The 18,438-nt window shown below is 35.3% G+C and overlaps 1 protein-coding gene across 1 annotated transcript; it reads right to left on the bottom strand.

Annotated features, from left to right (window-relative positions):
* Positions 1 to 10,488: 10,488 nt before the first annotated feature.
* Positions 10,489 to 12,149, bottom strand: LOC132172370 (UPF0481 protein At3g47200-like). Its single transcript, XM_059583856.2, has 2 exons — positions 10,736 to 12,149; positions 10,489 to 10,568 (listed from the first exon to the last, which is right to left on the bottom strand). The coding sequence occupies exon 1, from the start codon at positions 12,128 to 12,130 to the stop codon at positions 10,811 to 10,813; it is 1,320 nt and encodes a 439-aa protein (XP_059439839.2). The 5' UTR covers positions 12,131 to 12,149; the 3' UTR covers positions 10,489 to 10,568; positions 10,736 to 10,810.
* Positions 12,150 to 18,438: the final 6,289 nt, after the last annotated feature.

Genomic DNA, 18,438 nt, shown 5'->3' with positions numbered 1-18,438 from the left:
GGTCGCAAGTAGGGTCGGTAATTTCTTACATGATTCGCTAACTTGATATGAATCCAACATGAAATTAATGGGTTCAGGTTTTGTATAATCGGGTTTGGATCAATTCAAGTCAACCCGAATTAACCTGTCTCGCTTAATTCGTGCGTGCTAAAATTTAAAAAAAATAGTTTTTATATAAATGAGTCATGACCTGTTTATTAAAGTCAACCCAATATGACTTGTTTATTAAACAAATTATGCAGGTCATGTTGTGTCACCCACTTATTTAAATGGGCATGTCAGTGTTGAAGGATTTAATTAAATGAGTTATGTTTAAGTTGACTGGTGAGTCGACCCGATACAAACCCAACACGCCAACACAAATTGACAGCCTACTATAAATTGGCAAGCACTTGTCTTGTTGGAAAACAATTCTTTTCAAAATCCTCAGCAAAAGGGTTTTTTTTTTTGGTCCCCTTCCCTTTTTTCTTTTCTTTTCATTTAAGCAATATGGGTCCTTCAAATGGTAAATTGTGTTTATATTCAAGTTAGGAAAGTTAATTGACAAAGCTCCGCCTCCCACTAATTATACCTTTGTTTCCTCTTTCTTCTTTTTATTTTTCTTTTCTAGCCCCCTATATTGCTTTGAAAGAGCCATGAGCAAAGTGGAAATTGTTCTAGAGTTAAGAGCCTCTCACCTGCTCACCAACTTCTGATGTGCTTTTCTTCATATTGTCCGCCTGAGTTGTACATCGCAAGTAGAATGCACATTGGCACATAGTAAAAAAAACCCCAAATTCAATCTGATTACACTTGAATTCATTAAATCTTCTCAAGTAAATCTTGTTCTTCATTTCTCTGGGACTAGAATTATATTCTATTTTGTGGCACTAAATTGAGGGATGTTTGGTAGAATTCATAACCCAGAGACATGTCACAAACTTGAGGCCTATTACCTTCAAATAAGAATAATTAGACACTGATAAAGGACAAGGTGCTTTATCAAGGTGTTCACCGACCACTGATGGGGCAAGAATCCTCTCCATTTAAGCATTTTAAAAGGCGTTCCAATTCTGACCATGAGTAGAGAGGATCATTTTCCGCACTAATGTCTAATGTGCCATCAAACAGGCAGTTGCAACAGACTATTTAATCAAGTTGATTCGTAAGACCCCTGCCAAGTTTCCTTTGGATCCCAAACAAAATGGGAATCACAGAATGAAGTGTGGTCTTCTAGTAAACAGACTAAGCAAACTTTGGACAATCTTCCACTATGCCAGAAAATTGGGGGTTTGTGCTCAAAAGTTGGGAATATTTGTCCAGAGTCAACAATGTGTAGCTTTTGCCTATGATATGGAGTAGACCTTTACCACTTTTGTTGTATCACAAACAACAAGGTTTTCTGATTCAGTAGGAGTGGTACACAGCCAATTGACCTGCCAAGGAGTAGTAAGCATACAAGATTAGAAACTCCATACAAACAGACAAGAAACTGAATCCAAGAAGAACTTACTTTTTTGCTGAGATTGATGTTCAAAGGTGGCTCAGTGTTGCCATTAGCTTCCCTTGCATCAAGATAGGTGGACCAATCCCAGACCTTCACAGATTTATCGTTCCCTCCTGATATTATGAATTTCCCTCTTTCCCCAAACAATGAAAATGCCCTGAACAGTAAATACTAGTTAGTAGTTAGAATAAATCAAATTTAGTTTCATTTCAGTGCATACAAGTAAATTACTTACACACAAGAGACAACAGCAGTATGCCCACCCAATGAGTAATCCAAATGCAACCTCTGTTTTCTATTTTGATCTAGGTTTACTACATCAGCATTTGGACTACCGTCTTTTTTTTTTTTTGGATGAATTAAATATTTGTAAACACAAACAAAGAATACAACTCTCTCTAGCCAAAAGCTAGAAACCAAGAGGCCATCAGCCAACAATTATAATCAGTAAATCCCCAAATACAACCCTCAATCTCAATCTTCTGAGATGAAAGTCTACAACAATCCACTATACAAGACAAGTAGTACTACAATACACACAAACAAAGAAACAGCAAATCTATACAACAGCAAACCAACTCAGCAACTAAAGCTCTGAAATCCACCAAAACAACTGATGCAGAAAGAGAACCAACACCAGCAAAAGCACTACATAAAATCATCTGCAATATAATACTAGAACTAATCAACCCAATTCCAATAACGACCACAAGCCACAAAACAGAATGCAAGATGCAGATATCAGTAACTCTGCTCCCTAAGCAAACAGCACCAGCAGCAAAGCAGAAATAACCTTCTGCAGGACTATAGCGCAACCCAATCAAATGTCACAAACCAGAATGGTAGGAGAAATGCTCCAATTATTGCAAATAGCCACATTTTCTTCATTCAACTTAAATTTCCCCTTGCCCATAATACGGGTCCTGACTTCCCAACAGATTCTCTGCAAAATTCTATCCTTAGAAAGAGCTTGGTTTCCAAATTTTAAGTCATTTCTTTACCTCTGAAGGTTAAACACAGAAGAGCCCCACGCAAACTTGCAAACAAAAGCCTTCAAGCTCTTGCCTTTCCACTCCTTCAACCCTTCACAAAGGATCTCATCCCAGGAAATCAGAAAACATCTCAGCATCACTCCCCGCCACAGCCTTCTACTAAAACTACAATAAAAAAACAAGTGATCTCTACATTCAATGCAACTCCTACAAAAACAAACATTTTGTTTCACCTTTAGCGCCCTACTTTAACGATCTATCTCCAGTTGAAATACAGTCTTTAACTACCAACCATAAGACAAAATCATGCTTTGAGATGGTCATGGAAAACCAAATCAACTTATCCCATTCCACTCTAGTTTGTTTCACCCTAATAGCTTCCCAAGTATCTTTACTTGAATACCTATTTGATTTAGAAGGCAACCATAGAGGAGTATCATGGGATCCCATTTTAACATCCGGGAGTTTGCTTTGAATGGCAACCAAATTCTGAGACCTTGCTGGCAACCAATGCCAATCACCTCCCCGAATGACACTAAACAACATGGCATCAGTTTTACTCCTAGTATCATATATTACACGATAGCCATAGAGGTAAAAAAGGACACCATCCAAGTGTCAAGAGTCCAACCAAAGGAAAGTTTTCCTGCCATCCCCAACCATGAATTTCTTTAAGTGCTTTGCAGTCTCCCTAAGCTTAAGGATCATCCTCTAACTCCAAGTGGAGTTTTGAGGAATTTTTAGTAGCCAGAATCCCTTCCCCTAATCAGATTCTTATTAATCCAAGCCACCCAAAGTGACCTCAATTTAGTGAAAAGGGTCGAAATGTGTTTTAGAAGAATAGCTGCCGTGGGCACCCTTTGGAGAAGTCCCACATAACATGTTTCGCATCAAGACCTCCAGTAATAACTGCCAACATACACAAAGCATAAATTAGTACTCAAAATTGATTATTCATGGTTTAGATGATATTTTTTAGTTAGATTTTGGGACAAGTAGCAAAAACACAACATGTATGTTGCATGTGAATTGTTCTTCTACCATGACTCACCCTGGCTGAAGATGACTCACAACTGTAGCAAAGATTCTATTGATATACAGAACAAGGTACTGTGGTTAGCATATTTTTCTCAATGCCAAGCCAATTGCTCAATCCATAATATTACCAAGTTATATATAGTCATAAACAAGTGAATTGTTACCAGATGCAGAATTGACAGTATAATCCTTTTTCTAGATTTTATGCAATGATACACTTCCAAATCTTTTAGAACCAATTTGAGATTGCTGCTATCATAAATATCGTTGCCATCATCATAAACTGTTAAATTACTAGTTATCTCAAAAATTTAAAGGCCCAACACGTAGAATATTTAATTTTAAATGAGGGGTGATTTGATGGAATCAAGGTTCGATTCCATGACCTTTGACACTAATACTATGTTAAATTACCAGTTATTCCAAAAGCTTAAGCAGATAAGAAGAAATAAATTTAATCACTTAATCATTACTTTAACATAAAACTGAACGATATTTACTAGCATTTTCATGCTTTAGTTGCTTCCACAGTAACCACGGCTTGTATATCATCATTGAGAGTACTCCGCAACAAACACACGTTACACACAAAAAAAAAAAAAAAAAAAAAAAAAAGAAATACCTCCCCATTGAAACCGCGCGCATTCAGTATTAATGATTCTTGAAAAAAAACAAAAAAAAACTTTTTTTTTTTTTTATTCAATATGAGAGAGGGGAAATGGGAAAATAATTTGCTTTCTTTAAAATCCATCCAAAGGAGTGTGAAAATGGGTATAGAGAGTGGGTGTGTGTAGCATTACTCTTTACTTTACTGTTTTCTTTATTTTTTGCCCCTTAAGGTTTACTTTTTATTATAGGAGGTATCTCTGGTTTGCATAAAGACGGAGATGGTACATTCGTCTAAATTCTGTCCAAAATTTGGCAGAACCCCACCTCAACACCAATCATAAATTGACACATGTCTATATAATTGATTTAAAATTAAAAACATTAAAAAATTATATTTAATTATTTAAAAAAAAAAAAAAAAAAGGTTTGAGGTGGCTACTGGGGATGGTTGGCCACCCCCGGCCCTTTAGCCATGGGGGGCCACCCCAAGGAGACAAAGGGGTGGCCAAAACCACCCCCAATGGGTTTGCTGGTGGTTTTGGCCACCCCCCTCGGCCATGGGGGTGGCTTGGCCACATCCATCTGGCTGGTTTGGGGTGGCGAGCTACCCCACAGCTAGATGGGGGGCTCCTTGGGGGTGGCTCGCCACCCTAAACCGGCCAGATGGGGGTGGCCAAGCCACCTCCATGGCCAAAGGGGGTGGCAAGCCACCTTGCAAATGGCCAAGGTGGTGGCGGTAACTTTTTTTTTTTTTTTTTTAAATATAATTTTTTAATGTTTTTAATTTTAAAAAAATTATTATTTTTTAAAATTAATTATATGTACACATGTCAATTTGTGATTGGTGCTGACATGGCGTTCCACCAAATTTTGGACGAAATTTAGATGGAGGTACTATCTCCGTCTTTATGCAAACTAGAGGTACCTCTATGATAAAAAATAAACTTTATAGGGCAAAAAATAAAGAAGTTAAACTAGGTGAATAAGGCATTTAACCCAAATAATAAATATGTCTCTGCATCCAACTTTCATTTAATTTTTTGACAAAAATCGTTTAATACTATGTTAGCACTAATCAAATTATGACCAATAAAGAAAGTTATAATTAAATAAATATATGAAAAATAAAATAAAAAACTGAAACAAGAGTGTATTGACAATCCATGAGAATATTGTGTCATTGCATTTCAACCAAGCTGTGAACTTAGGTCCGTTCTGATTGGAAGGCTTAGGAAGAAATCCATCGATGAATTGCAGCTTGTTCTTGGCAGAGAGAGCCATACACATGGATCGATTCCAGGTGCTGTAGTTCTCACCAGTTAATGGTTGAAGAACCAACAAGAGTGCTTGGATTATCTCCATTGTGCAAGTAGAAATGACGGGAGGTACTATTGGTGAGAAAATTGAAGGTGGATCAATAAGAAGAAGAAATTGGAAGAGCTGCGGGAATCTCCATTGATGAATCTTCACAGAATAGTGAAGAACTTTGATTCCATAACAAATCGTAAAGGAAGAAATGAAATGGGAGAAAATATGAATTGTTCTCATTAGCTTTGAATGTAATCTTGCTTACAATATAATTACTCTAAAACAAAGTATGAGAAAAGAAAAGTTAGTTACAAAACTGTTCAACAGTTTAACCAATTTAATTAACAAAGTAACTGTTTAACTAACTAAACTAATTACAACGCGTGTTAGTTTAGATAGAATTAATCTGCTGTTAAGATTGGTGTATAGAATTATCAGCAGAGGAACCAATCTACGAGAATAAATGGAAAGATGTCCTGAGCGCTTCCGTCAAGATCCATGGAAAGCAACTAATATCAAATTGTAAAAGAAGAGAGAAAGAAATTGGAGATAAATCTGTTCTCATTAACTTGCCAAAATACAAAGCAATACATGAGTTTATATACTCTGTTTTACAACTCAAATAACAAAGTATAGACTAACAACATAACAGTTTCAACTTACATAACTAACTAGCTGATATAACAAACTAAACTAACTTATATACACGTATGTAAGATAAGAAAGAGTAATCTGTTGATGATGAGCTGCTGTTAACTAATTCTTTCGCATGCTCTGTTTTGTTCTTTCTATGCTTCTAAGATTTTTTTTTTTTTTTTTTTCAATAATCTGTAATCTATATTTCATTCTGTTGTCCTACACAGAGCTTCATTGTGGTCTCTGTTATGACATTTTTAATATAAAGTGATTTATGATCATAGGCTTGCTTGCAGCTTGCCATTGTTGTGACTTCAGGGGAGAGCTCTATACCATTTACGATCAACTTTCTACCAAGTCATGTGTATCCTCTACCGATATAACTACTATTTTTTTCACGTGGGAGTATTATTGGTAAAATTCAGACGTGTATTGTTCATATGAAAGGAGTTAATGCTTTCTAGTACAATAATTGTGTGGTTGAATAATTGTCCACATTTTTGTTGGCTACCTAGGTCTTGTCCACACCTGTTGGAAATAAATTCACACTACAAGCCTACCAAATTTTGAGCCGAATGACCAATGATAGGCCCATGAAGATATTAATTAAATAAGTAAAGACTATTTAATTAATTAATAGAAGGTACATTCTAATTGGGGCTATAGGGGAATCAAGAAGTTCTATTCTAAGTCTACAGGAGAATAGGAGCTCAATTTCAACTCAAGCTCCCAAAAATCTCAGTTCAACTCGAGCAAAGAGAGCTATTAAAGCTTATCTCTACAGGATAACTATTCAAGTTTATTTCCACTTGAGAGTTTTTCAGTTCTATCTCAACTCTTCATGAGATAACCCTTCAAGAGAATTAGTTCAAATTTACTTATACTCTTCAGCCTATAAATAAGCCTCTACACAAGGTACAAAAACATATTCTCTCCTATCAGAAATTATAGATTAGAGCTCAATTAGTCCCTTTGAGCATAATGAATTATTGTGCGCCGAAGCATGATCTTTCTCTTAGAAATTAATTGACTTTGGCATCGAAGTTTCCATGGCATAGATGCCGTTGGACCTTTGACGCTTTTTGTTCTAGGCATAGATGCCGTTGGACCTTTGACAATGATGTATTGAAGATCCCAAAGAAAGTGTATCCACCATGAAGAAAACTGTTCTAACAAAAATTTTCTCTTAAACATGGGTGTTGAAATCACATTAAAATCTGTTGGCTTCCGTTGAATTTTGTGGTTTATAAACTTTTCTTTTAATGAAATTATGGTGTAATTTTAATTTTATGGGGAAAAAAGTAGTGGTAGAGAAGGGATGATCGTCCTCATTTTTCCACCTCATCTCTTATCTTATTCTGATGCTTGCAAGAATTGTGTCACAAAGGTAGATGTTGTCAGGTTTTTCTAAGAGAAAATCTACACTTAAAAATAAAATAAAAATTAGAATTACTTTCTAAATGTGTCACAATCTTATGAGATAGTAATACATTTTTCAAATTAATAGATTATGTAAAATTATGACACATCGTTTGAGGAGCAAATTTTATTTTATTTTATTTTTATTTTTATTTTTTTAATTGTAACATTTATTTTCTCTTAAACATTCCCCGCCGGCCGGGGGGGGGGGGGGGGGGGGGTGGGGGTTGGGGGTTGGGGGTAATCCTTGAAATTTTAGCCCCAAATTAAGTCTGGTAGACAAAAGAAGAAGTTCTTGGATTTTATATTCTAGACAAAAGTTGAATTGACAAGTCATCAATTATTCGTGGCATAAGAACGTGCCACATGTATAAATATATGTGATATTTTTCGGATCTTAAGAAGTTCTTGGATTTTATATTCTAGACAAAAGTTGAATTGACAAGCCATCAATCATTCGTGGAATAAGAACGTGCCACATGTATAAATATATGTGATATTTTTCGGATCGAAAAGTGGGTCATATATAAATTCTTTTACTATTGCTACCTAACAATATGAGGAACAAATTAGAGAGCTTACTTAATGTTTATCTTAAGGTCTTGTTTAGTTTGTAGATTGAAAGTTTCATTAGGAAATAAATACTTATTATTAAGAATAGAAGAGAGTGTAATTAAATAGTTATTCTTATTCTTTAGTTTGGTAACAACACAAATAATTTAAGTGGAATTAAATCAAGATTACTAAAAAACCATCGCTATTTCTTTCTTTTTTTTCAACTTAATTTTTTTTAAAAAAAAAAATCTAAAAATTAAATACCATGGGTGGCCGACTACCCATTGGGTGAGTGGTCGGCCACCCACAGAGTGGTCGAGGGGTGGTCGCGGCCACCCCCGATGACTCGCAGGAGTGGCCACGACCACCCCCAAAGTTGTCTAGGGTGGTCATAGCCACCCCCAAGGGATTCGGGGGTGGCCTTAGCCATCCTGCAAGGCCACGAGGGTGGTTGTCCATTTTTATAATTTTTTTTTTTTGTATGTTTGAAATTAAAAAATAATAAAAAAAAAACGTTTTTTTTTTTTTTTAATGGAAAATGTAGTATATTCTTTTAGGAATAGCTATTCTTCTTTGTAAGAGCATTATTAACAGCCTCACTAAATTTTACTCACCAAAATAGCTAAAAGTTCATTTTTCTCTATTTTAACTATTTACTTTTTAAAAATACTTCCAACAACCATATCATTTTAACAATTCACTTTCACTATTCTATTTAAATATTATGTTTCAAATATTTGTTTATTATTTCTCCAACTTTTATATTTTTGAATCTTTGTGTTTTTCAAAGATTTGCATTTAAGGGGAGAGAGAAAACTGATTTTAATAGCATTTTTTATTCAATTGGTGAATGAACAGTACTCATTATCACGTTGCCAAGGGGTAGCACAATCAGCTGTAGACCACACTTATGAAGTGGAGGTCATTAGTTCAAATTCCCCCCCTCCCCCCTCTCCCCTTCCCTTCCCTTCCGTGGACATGTCAAAAAAAAAAAAAAAGTACTCAGTATCACTTTTTTTGTTTTTTTTTTTCCTATCGAGGTAGTGAGGCTGCAAGGGGAGGGTTTTATGGCATTTTCTCCAAATTGCCTCACCATTTTAACTAAAAAATAGTTTTGGTGAGGCTTCTAATAATGCTCTAAAGGATTAGTTATTCTCACGAGAATAACTATTCCTAAGAATAATCCCCTACCAAACATTTAATTTAAGTATTCTTTAAATTAAATGTTAGCGAAAAAAAAAGAGAACAAAAAGGAAATATTTAAATATTATTTTAAATAGAAAAATGTTATGGTTCCTTATGTTGTTCTTCTCGTATTCTTTTGATCATACATAGATATTATTTTCTAAAAGTTTTTTTAGAAAGTAAGAATAATTTTTTTTTTTTTTTTTAAAAAAAAACTTTTTTAAAAAACAATATGCACGTAGGATTATGAAAACACCAGGAGAACTTAGGAGGAACAATAGCATTTCTTATTTAAATAAAATGATAGAGGAAAGAGAGTATTTTTTAATTAAACTAAGGGAGATGCTAGGTGTTTTCTTGTGTTGTCCTGGCCCTAGATAAATATTATTTTCTAGAAAAGCAAAAAAGAAACTGGCCTCACTGGTCCCTTATTTCTCTCATTTGATTTTTAGAAAATAATATCCATTTAGGATCTGGAGAACACCTCACTCTCCTTAAAATAATGTTAAGGAAACCAAAAATTCTATCCTAAATCTAAGGTAACATTTTTCGTTTCCCATGGTGTTCCCTAGCGTGCAAGTTTAGGAAATACCAAGTAATTTTTGGGCAAAAATTTCTCCCAAACCAGTTTGGAAGAAATATCTTCCAACTCATTTAAAATAGTGTCAAGTGTTTATAAGCATTTAAAACGCATATTAAATTCTTAAGGTCATTAATAGTAGTTTACTAACTTAGAATAATGTTTTAAATGTTTATAGACACTTGATACTATTTTAAATAGGTTTGAAGATATTTCTTCCAAATTGGTTTGGAGAAAATTTCTGTATATAATTTTTTAAGAGTTTTTCTTACTTTTAAAGAAAGAAATGATTCATAAAAAAAAAACAAAAAAATAAATAAAAAATAAAGAAAGAAATGAGATTTAGGTAAAGTTACTTTTAGGTAAAGTTACTAGTAGCTAGTGCTCTTTATCGATCGTACATTTACTGGTGGGGTAGATGGCTGGAGGCAATTTATCAGTGGGTCAAAGAGGAGTGAGAAATTACTGGCGGGCATGAGGGGGATTTATCCGGCGGGAGCTTCAGTATTTACTGGAATTAATTAATTGGTCTATGATGTGCCGACGGGATTGAATCTTTATATCGTAACAGATATCATACTAATGAACCAAATCAAGAATATTCAAGAATAATAATAAGGTTTGAAATTAATATGTATCGTAAAATCTTCTTAATTGATTTCTAAGGATAGATCTACGCAGGTGAGGTTTAGTTAATAATATCGATCAGGTGTGGAATACAAGGTAGATGGCTTAGAATATGGAATATGCCAGTCCCATGCTGCATGTAAAACACAAATTCATCATAATTAATATATAAGCAGCGAAAAATATATAATGTTGACATAGCTAGATCCAGCGCGCCATGTTTATTGAAGCTTGAAGCAGAAAATGACAGCAACAAAAGCTGAAGAAAACTTTGAAATTAAGAAAAAGGTTTCTTCTAACCTTTTGATCAGAAATCCATGCTCCTCTTAAAATAATCCCCATTGTGTGGAGTGGGGAATTAATGGAGTAGAAGTTCTAATTGTTGGGATGCACATAGGTGATGATGGAGAAGATGGTCTGCACAACCGTAAGCAGTAAGAGCACAAAGGCAGCCAACGCCGAGATGAAAGACCACGGCGTGTTAAAATATGTTCGTCTGAAGCTCGCAAAATATACATGGCTGTTCTTCCGATAATACTTGTCCACATCATTGAACAACTTGGACAAATAACAGTGGCGGATATCGACGGTCACGTCCTTGCCCAGACCGTTGATGAAGAGTGCAACTTCGTGGTCGTCGGCTAGGTAATTGTCAATAACTATGTGCTCGCGAAGGTATTGGACATCAGCGGAGGTGTTGACAAGGCAGTCTAAGAGAGTGGCGTACGCCGTGACGTATTTGGTGCAGTTCTCGTAGCACTGCTCGAACGCCACACAGTTGAGCAACAGATACCTCATGAAGTCATTGATGGTTATGCTGGGCATCTCAATCAAGCCGTCCTTGAATTTTACCGCCAAGAAGCTGTCCGCCTTGACCGGTCGGACCCTGATCCCTGACTTGCGGAGATTCGAGATGCAGGGAATAGATTGGATATGTGTGTCTTGTAGTGATGCCGTTGGAATCTCATTTGGGATTAAACTAGATCGAACCAAGTCCAGCAAATGCAAGGGCCGATTTTCGGGATTGTCGTACCTCTTTATGGCTTCGTCGGGTCTTCTCAAAACGTTGTTAAAGAATCGCAAAGCAAGCAAGGGCAAGGACAAGGACGGACCGTGCTCCTCGTCAGCAATATTGGAAATATCAAATAACTTTTGCAGAACAAAAAAAGGGATCTGATTCTGAAGGAGGAGCAAGTCCACGTAGAAATACGGTAATCTCCACATAAGGTGTGCTAGAGGTTCGTCAGTCTTGACCACTTCCGGATCATGAAACTTGTAAAACAATTCTAATATAAAACAACCATCAAGAACCATCATTTCGAGGTAGTTATCCGAGCTGAGATCACTCTGTTGAATCTCTGCAGAATAACAGTGTCTAGCTTTTGTTTCAAGCGGGAGTAACTTTTTTATGCAGTCCTCCAAGCCTATACCTTTCTTTCGGGTTCTGGACAGAAAGGAGCCGAGGCACTGATACTTGTAGTCACAGTCAAGGCCTTCGCTGTAGTAGTAGTACGGCCCGATGGAGACGGTGCTGGCCATGTACCAGTGGCCATTGTTGTCCACATACTTCGATGGCACTTCGTAGATGCAACAACTGCTTCTGCCGGCATCGCTTCGTAACCCCTTTTCGCATCTCTCGATTTCCTCTTTCATGTCGCTGGCCAGCTGCTTCGTGTTCACAAAATTGCTTGCCATGGTGGATTTTGGCGTTTCAGAGTACGTACTATATATGTGTAGCGCATGTGACTTGATTTCTCAAAGTCTTCCGTGGGCCCCTTTTATTTCTCAAGTCTTCAAGGAGAAGTTTTTTACTTTACTTCACATTGAAGCATTCTTGGCCCATCACTTACTGTACGTAATTAACCTTAATTAGCCTCTCTCTCTCTCTCTCTCTCCATATATATATATATATATATATATATATATATATGAGAAACTTCACTTTAACCCCTGAACTTTCATGCAATTTGATAAACCCTCCAAACTTTCAAATCTCATTTTGAGCCCCTAAACTTTCAATTGTTCTCAATTTGGATCTCTTCGTCTATTTGAATCGTTAACCTCAAATGGAAGCGTAAACACATGACTTTCGCATGGTTTTTCACCCCTGAATTACCCGTTATACCCTCATACTTACTAACTGAAATACCCAAATTACCCTCCTTCGAGAAGGGGCAAAATTAAACCTAAATGTTCCAAAATGTCGAGCACAAATTGCCAAACACTTCTTGAAGGGACTGCTCGTGCGAACCATAGTCATCGTTGTCGGCGAACCATTCTAGCTGAAGTTTGGGTGTCAATTTGCAGTGGTTTAGTCACAAATCCCATTTAAATCAGTTCGAATCAACAATAATCAAGTAAGTTTTGTTATCCCTAAAACATAAATTTAGGGTTTGTATTTGAAATTTTATGAAAGTTGTGTTTGATCAACAATTTGTTTTGGATGTTTGGGGAGTTTTGCATGTAACGCATTTGGAAGGGACGATCAAAGTGGGGTCTCCTAGCTTGGACTTGTGTTGGACACGTGATTAGCACTATGAGTTTTATACATTGAATAAAGTAGTCAAGTGATCCCTTTCATTACTTGTCATTGTACATTTCATGTTTGGTTGTTGACCTCAAAATGAACAAATGTGCTTAGTGTATTGGCAGAGAGGTTCACTTTTTTTGTAAAGTTGTTGTTTAGGGTTTAAGGGTAATGTAGTCATTTGCTGCTATAAAAAATGGGACTACAATGCATACTATGCAGCATAATGTACTATTTATATTTGGTTTTATTATCATTGTAGCAAATTACTACTTAACTTTGTTGGTTAGTTAGTGGCTGGTATGAGTATAGGGGTAAGATGAAGAATTTTATAAAAGGGACAATTTTCTAAAAGTTGTGTTTGTGATTAAATGAACTAAGATAAAATCTCTACTTTGATTAGGTCCAGTTGTTAGCCATCAGTTATGATTGGGTTGTTTTTACTTTGCTTTAAGCGAATGTCATGTTGGACATTAAGGTTATTAGAGATAATTATTACATTATTTTATCTCAGATATATTATGCTCGAAAGATGTTTAAAAGATATGAGCACTTTGATTATCCGCCTATGTTTACACCATATGATTCAAAAATATATTTGGTTAAGAATCATGGTGATTGTGTTTTGCAAGAAAAATATGCACAAATCATTAATAGCTTGATGTTTTGACAAACTGTATATGCCTTGATATATATTACATATATTGTTAGTAGATTGAGTAGATATACTCATAATCATGGTATTGAGCATTGAGATGCTATCTCTAAATTGTTGAGAAACTTTAAAGGCACAATTAATTTTGGTTTGTCATGTTGTGATTATCCTGTTATATTGAAAGGATATTGTGATGCTAACTGGATTTTTGATTCAGATAAGCAAAGTCTACTAGTGGTTATGTGTTTACTCTGGCTAAAGGAGTTATCTCTTGGAAGTCCTTAAAAAAGAATTGCTTAACAAGGTTTACTATGGAGTCAGAGTTAATTGCCTTGGAGAAGGCAGGAACTGAAAATAATGGCTAAGAACCTATTGATTAATTTATTTGTCTTTATAAGCTAACACAGTTCCACCTATGTGTTTATTGTGATTTTCAGGCTGCCAAAGCTCGAGCAAATAATTTATAATAAGAAAGTGCACAATATTGTGAGGCAGCTTATTAAGACCGGTATATGTCCATGGACTTTGTGAGGTCATAAAAGAATTCTACAGATTCTTTGGCCAAGCCACTAGCAAGAAGGCTAGTGAGAGAAGCATTGAGGGGGATAGGACTGATACCCAAATCATGACACTGTGATTGATACCCAACCTCTGTGATTGGAGATCCCATGAATGAGGTTTAATGGGAAACGAAGTCACAAGTGAAATGAGGTATGGTACTGTCAATTTATGTTTATTAACTATCTTGTTGAAAAGATTAGTTATGAGTCCATCCCTATGGTGTAAGACAGTACAAGATGCAGAGTGATTAAGGATGAGCTTAAAGCTCTTAATGGATCCATAGTCCCTACCTGTTGGGATGGGGTGTTCCCTACACACACTCTTGATGGATACCACCTATATGAGTGTGGAGCTGCTATCTCCTATGAGACTTGGGTAGGTCTCTAGAGCGCTCATGAAAGCCATTTCATGGTGTAATAACAAAAGATGCAGAATGAGTAAGGATGAGTTTAAAACTCTTAATGGGTCCATAGTCCATACTTGTTGGGATGGGATGTTCTCTGCACACATTCTTGATGGACACCACCTATGTGAGTGTGGAGGTGGTGCCGCCTCCTATGAGACTTTGGCAAGTCTTTAGAGCACTCATGAAGCCCAGAGGCGCATGGCCTGTATAAGGCGCCAACCCGCTATAGAACAACCCAATTTTCTTTATTTGATTTGATTTGACTTTTTGTTTATTTGATTTGATTTAATTTTTTGTTTTTGGAGAAAGTTATGTGGATGATAAGTTTGTTTAACTTGTGGATTTGGTTAAAAGGGTTTAACTCTACCACGATTCATTAAGTTCATACTTATTTATCCTAGGTGCGGTTAAAACTTTCGAATACCACATCGATGCATGCTTTCAATCTCCTTTTATTCTAATGTTTGTAACATGTGGGGGATTGTTGTAATATTTGTTACAAACATTCATTTTAAGTCATTTGGAAATGTTTTATCATTTGATAATATCTTCTTAAAGGTTTTTATGAGAAATAAAAATCATCTTTAATCATTTTGATTTATAACCGTTTGTATTTATTACTTGGTTATAAGATATAACTTTTATGACCGTTAGTGTTTATTACTTGGTTATGAGATATAACTTTTGTGACTGTTTGTATTTATTACTTGGTTATGAGTTATTAAATAAAAATTAGTTTTAATTGATTTTTACCGTTTTGACCGTTAGTCTTTAACAAGTTTTATTGTAGTTTGACCATTTTGTTATTAACAAATGTTTTACCGTTTTTGGTGTTATGACCATTTTGACATTATAAAAAGAAAAGAAAACATCCACAATCCCATGGTAGAGTGAGCTTGCAACAAGAAAGAAAGAAAGGCAAACTCATTTTCTTTATAAAAGAGTTTTGTCCTATTTTAGAAGATCAATTGCATAGAATTCTATTCTATTCAATTTCTATTTTCTCTTTGCGTTTTTTTTTTAAGAAGATCAAAGGGTTGTTCTACTAGTCTTCGTTATTGGAAGTGCGTCCTTAACGAAGGTAGACGCTATAGTCTAATCCTGGGAGGTTGCGTGTCAAAGAATCCGATCGCACCGAGTTATACACTCCGGGAGGCACGAATCAACCTTTAAGGACAACGCTCTTGCGTGATTCTGTAACACATTGTGAGATCTTTCCATACTCTACTTTTCATCTCTTGTATTTTATTTATTTTATTGTTAATTTTTAGATTGCAATGATTTTATATCAATGAGAATTTGTGCACCATCCAAAATTATTTCCAACAAAAGTAAAATGCAAATGTCTACTCATTGGTATATTTATAACTTTCTCATTGTATTAATTGTTTGTGGTTAGAATTGTTTGGGATATTGTATTAAACCTTTCAATGTAATGAATGTGGCAGGATACGTGATGGGTACACATTCTATGATCTTTGAGGTGTACCATGGGGGTAATTTTAGCGGACAATATATAATTAATTATGTTAGAGGCGATGTTAGTAATTATACAGACCCATATGATGAGAACAAATTGATTTTGTTTGATATAGAGGACATATGCAAGACATATGGATATAGTTCTTGGGACCTTATTTATTACAGTTTATCAGGATTGTCTTTAGACCAAGGGTTAAGACTTTTGTCATCTGACCACAATGTAACTGAAATGATGGCAAAACATTTATATCATGATCTTCTAGTGTTATATATAGTAACTTATGGTGTAGTAGATGCTGTAGTTGAAGGAAATAAAGAAGAGGATTAACAGTAAATACTGCAGAAGCCTAGAAGAATCAACGATATATACTGCAGAAGCTCGGTCGACCAAAGATTAACCCCCAGGAACAGACTTCCCTGTACTATCAAATCCTTTGCTTCCCTGAGATCACTTATCATTGGAAATAGATATCGTTGGATATCCAAACTCTCAGCGCTCAGTAGATGACTTCCATTGCGTTGGAAACTCTTGTCACAATTATCCAATATCACAAGGATAATGTTAGAGCTCGTATGCAACTACTATTCTCAATTTAAATCAAGCTATACATATAATACGAAAGAGAGAGAGAGAGGATCAAACTACAAGATTCGGATAGGATCAATGTGAAGAAAAAATAATATCAAATGAGGAGTTCTAATTCGGGTAAACCTGTCAGCCTATTTATAGGCAAGACCCCAGGTATCAAAATCACACTTAATTATTCTAGCGCTTACACATATTTTCTTAGAGAAACTGTTCTAACAATTAGAATACAATTTTATTTATCAACGTAGGTGTTGTATTATACCCAAAATAGCTTCATATTTAATAATTTATTTTAGTGTTACAACCAAGCTAAAAATAAGATCAAGTATTTCATTCCAACTTATTTTATTTTCAATAACAATAATTCCTTTTTCCCATAAAATAGTATAATTCTGCTTACAAAAACATGTCTATATTCGAGGGACAACAATTCTTCAGATTGTTGCTAGTTGTTTGTTGTAAATGAATGGTTCATAAATTGCCATGCCAGCACTCTAGATTAAAAGCAAAGCCAAAAGATATCTCTTTTTATCAAGAAATGTTAGAGGTCAATATTTTCTCTATATTTGACCTATTTCACCTTTTAATTCAACTATTAGATTTGTGGACTTATATGGATCTCACATGTGTTAATGGTAGCCCTCACAAATCTAATGGTTGATCTATTAAATTTGTAAGAGAATATAATTCTAATATAAAAAACTTATTAACCTAACATTTTCTTGCCCCGTCTTTTCAATTACCACCTTGATCTCCACAACCATGGGGTTGTTTTTGAAATGAATAGACGCGGTTGTTTGTTAAACATTCCATTGCCAATTACTGTTTAATAATTAGTATAGAAAAATAAAAAAGTGGTATTGAAAAGTGAAAAAATTTTATTTTGTAATGATTTTTTTATTTGAATAGTAGAAAAAAAAAAGTAAATGATGTGATATAGAAAGTGAATGATATGATATAAAAAATGAGAATATTTTAATGTTAATTTTTTTGAAAAAAAGAGAAGAATAGCAATTAAGGTCACATCTCACCCTCACCAATCACCCCACCGTATTGCTTTGTAAGAGCCCTGAGCAAAGTGGAATTCGTTCTAGAGCTAACGAGCCCCTCACCCTGCTGACCAACTTCTGATGGGCTTTCTTCCTGTTGTCCGCATGAGTTGTACATAGCAAGTAGAATGCACATTGGCACATAGTCAAAAAATAATAATAATAGTAATAAAAAAAAAAAAATTCCAAATTCAATCTGAGTACACTAGAATTCATTAAATCTTGTTCTTCATTTCTCTGGGACTGGAATTATATTCCATTTTGTGGCACTAAATTGAAGGATGTTTGGTAGATGATGAGTGCCGAATATTGTATATTTGAGTTTCTTAATTTATATTTGTTAATCCTTTAACTGTATTATGTTTTGATGTTTTGTATTAGTTTTTTGGTATTTTAGTGTTTTGTAAGTTATTAAGGGAAATCTTTAAAGTAAAAAATACGAAGTTTGAAAGAAAGCTGGAAAAAGTGCCATTAAAGTAGGATCAAGTGCACCATTCTGCAGTCAAGCACATGTGCGCTCGATCCCAGATGGATTGCGCTCGAGTGCACTAGCAAGTTGCAAGTGTCCAAGTACTGCGCCACAGGAGAAGAATACATGCCAGAGTGTGATTGAGCACACTGGCCATGCGCTCTAGCGCACTCGTCTGCCAGATATGCCATAGCACTCTTTTTAGGGTTTTAAACCCTATAAACCCCTATAAAATTACGGTTAAGCCTCAAGAAATGGGAGGTTG

This window comes from Corylus avellana, chromosome 1 (genome assembly GCF_965113065.1).
Source record: "Corylus avellana chromosome 1, dhCorAvel1.hap1.2, whole genome shotgun sequence".
In the NCBI taxonomy this organism is placed as follows: Eukaryota; Viridiplantae; Streptophyta; class Magnoliopsida; order Fagales; family Betulaceae; genus Corylus; species Corylus avellana.
This window is presented reverse-complemented; position numbering and strand designations above follow the sequence as displayed.

Excerpts from the sequence above, each read along its gene's own strand:
- LOC132172370 (XM_059583856.2), bottom strand. The coding sequence starts at position 12,130 with ATGGCAAGCAATTTTGTGAACACGAAGCAGCTGGCCAGCGACATGAAA.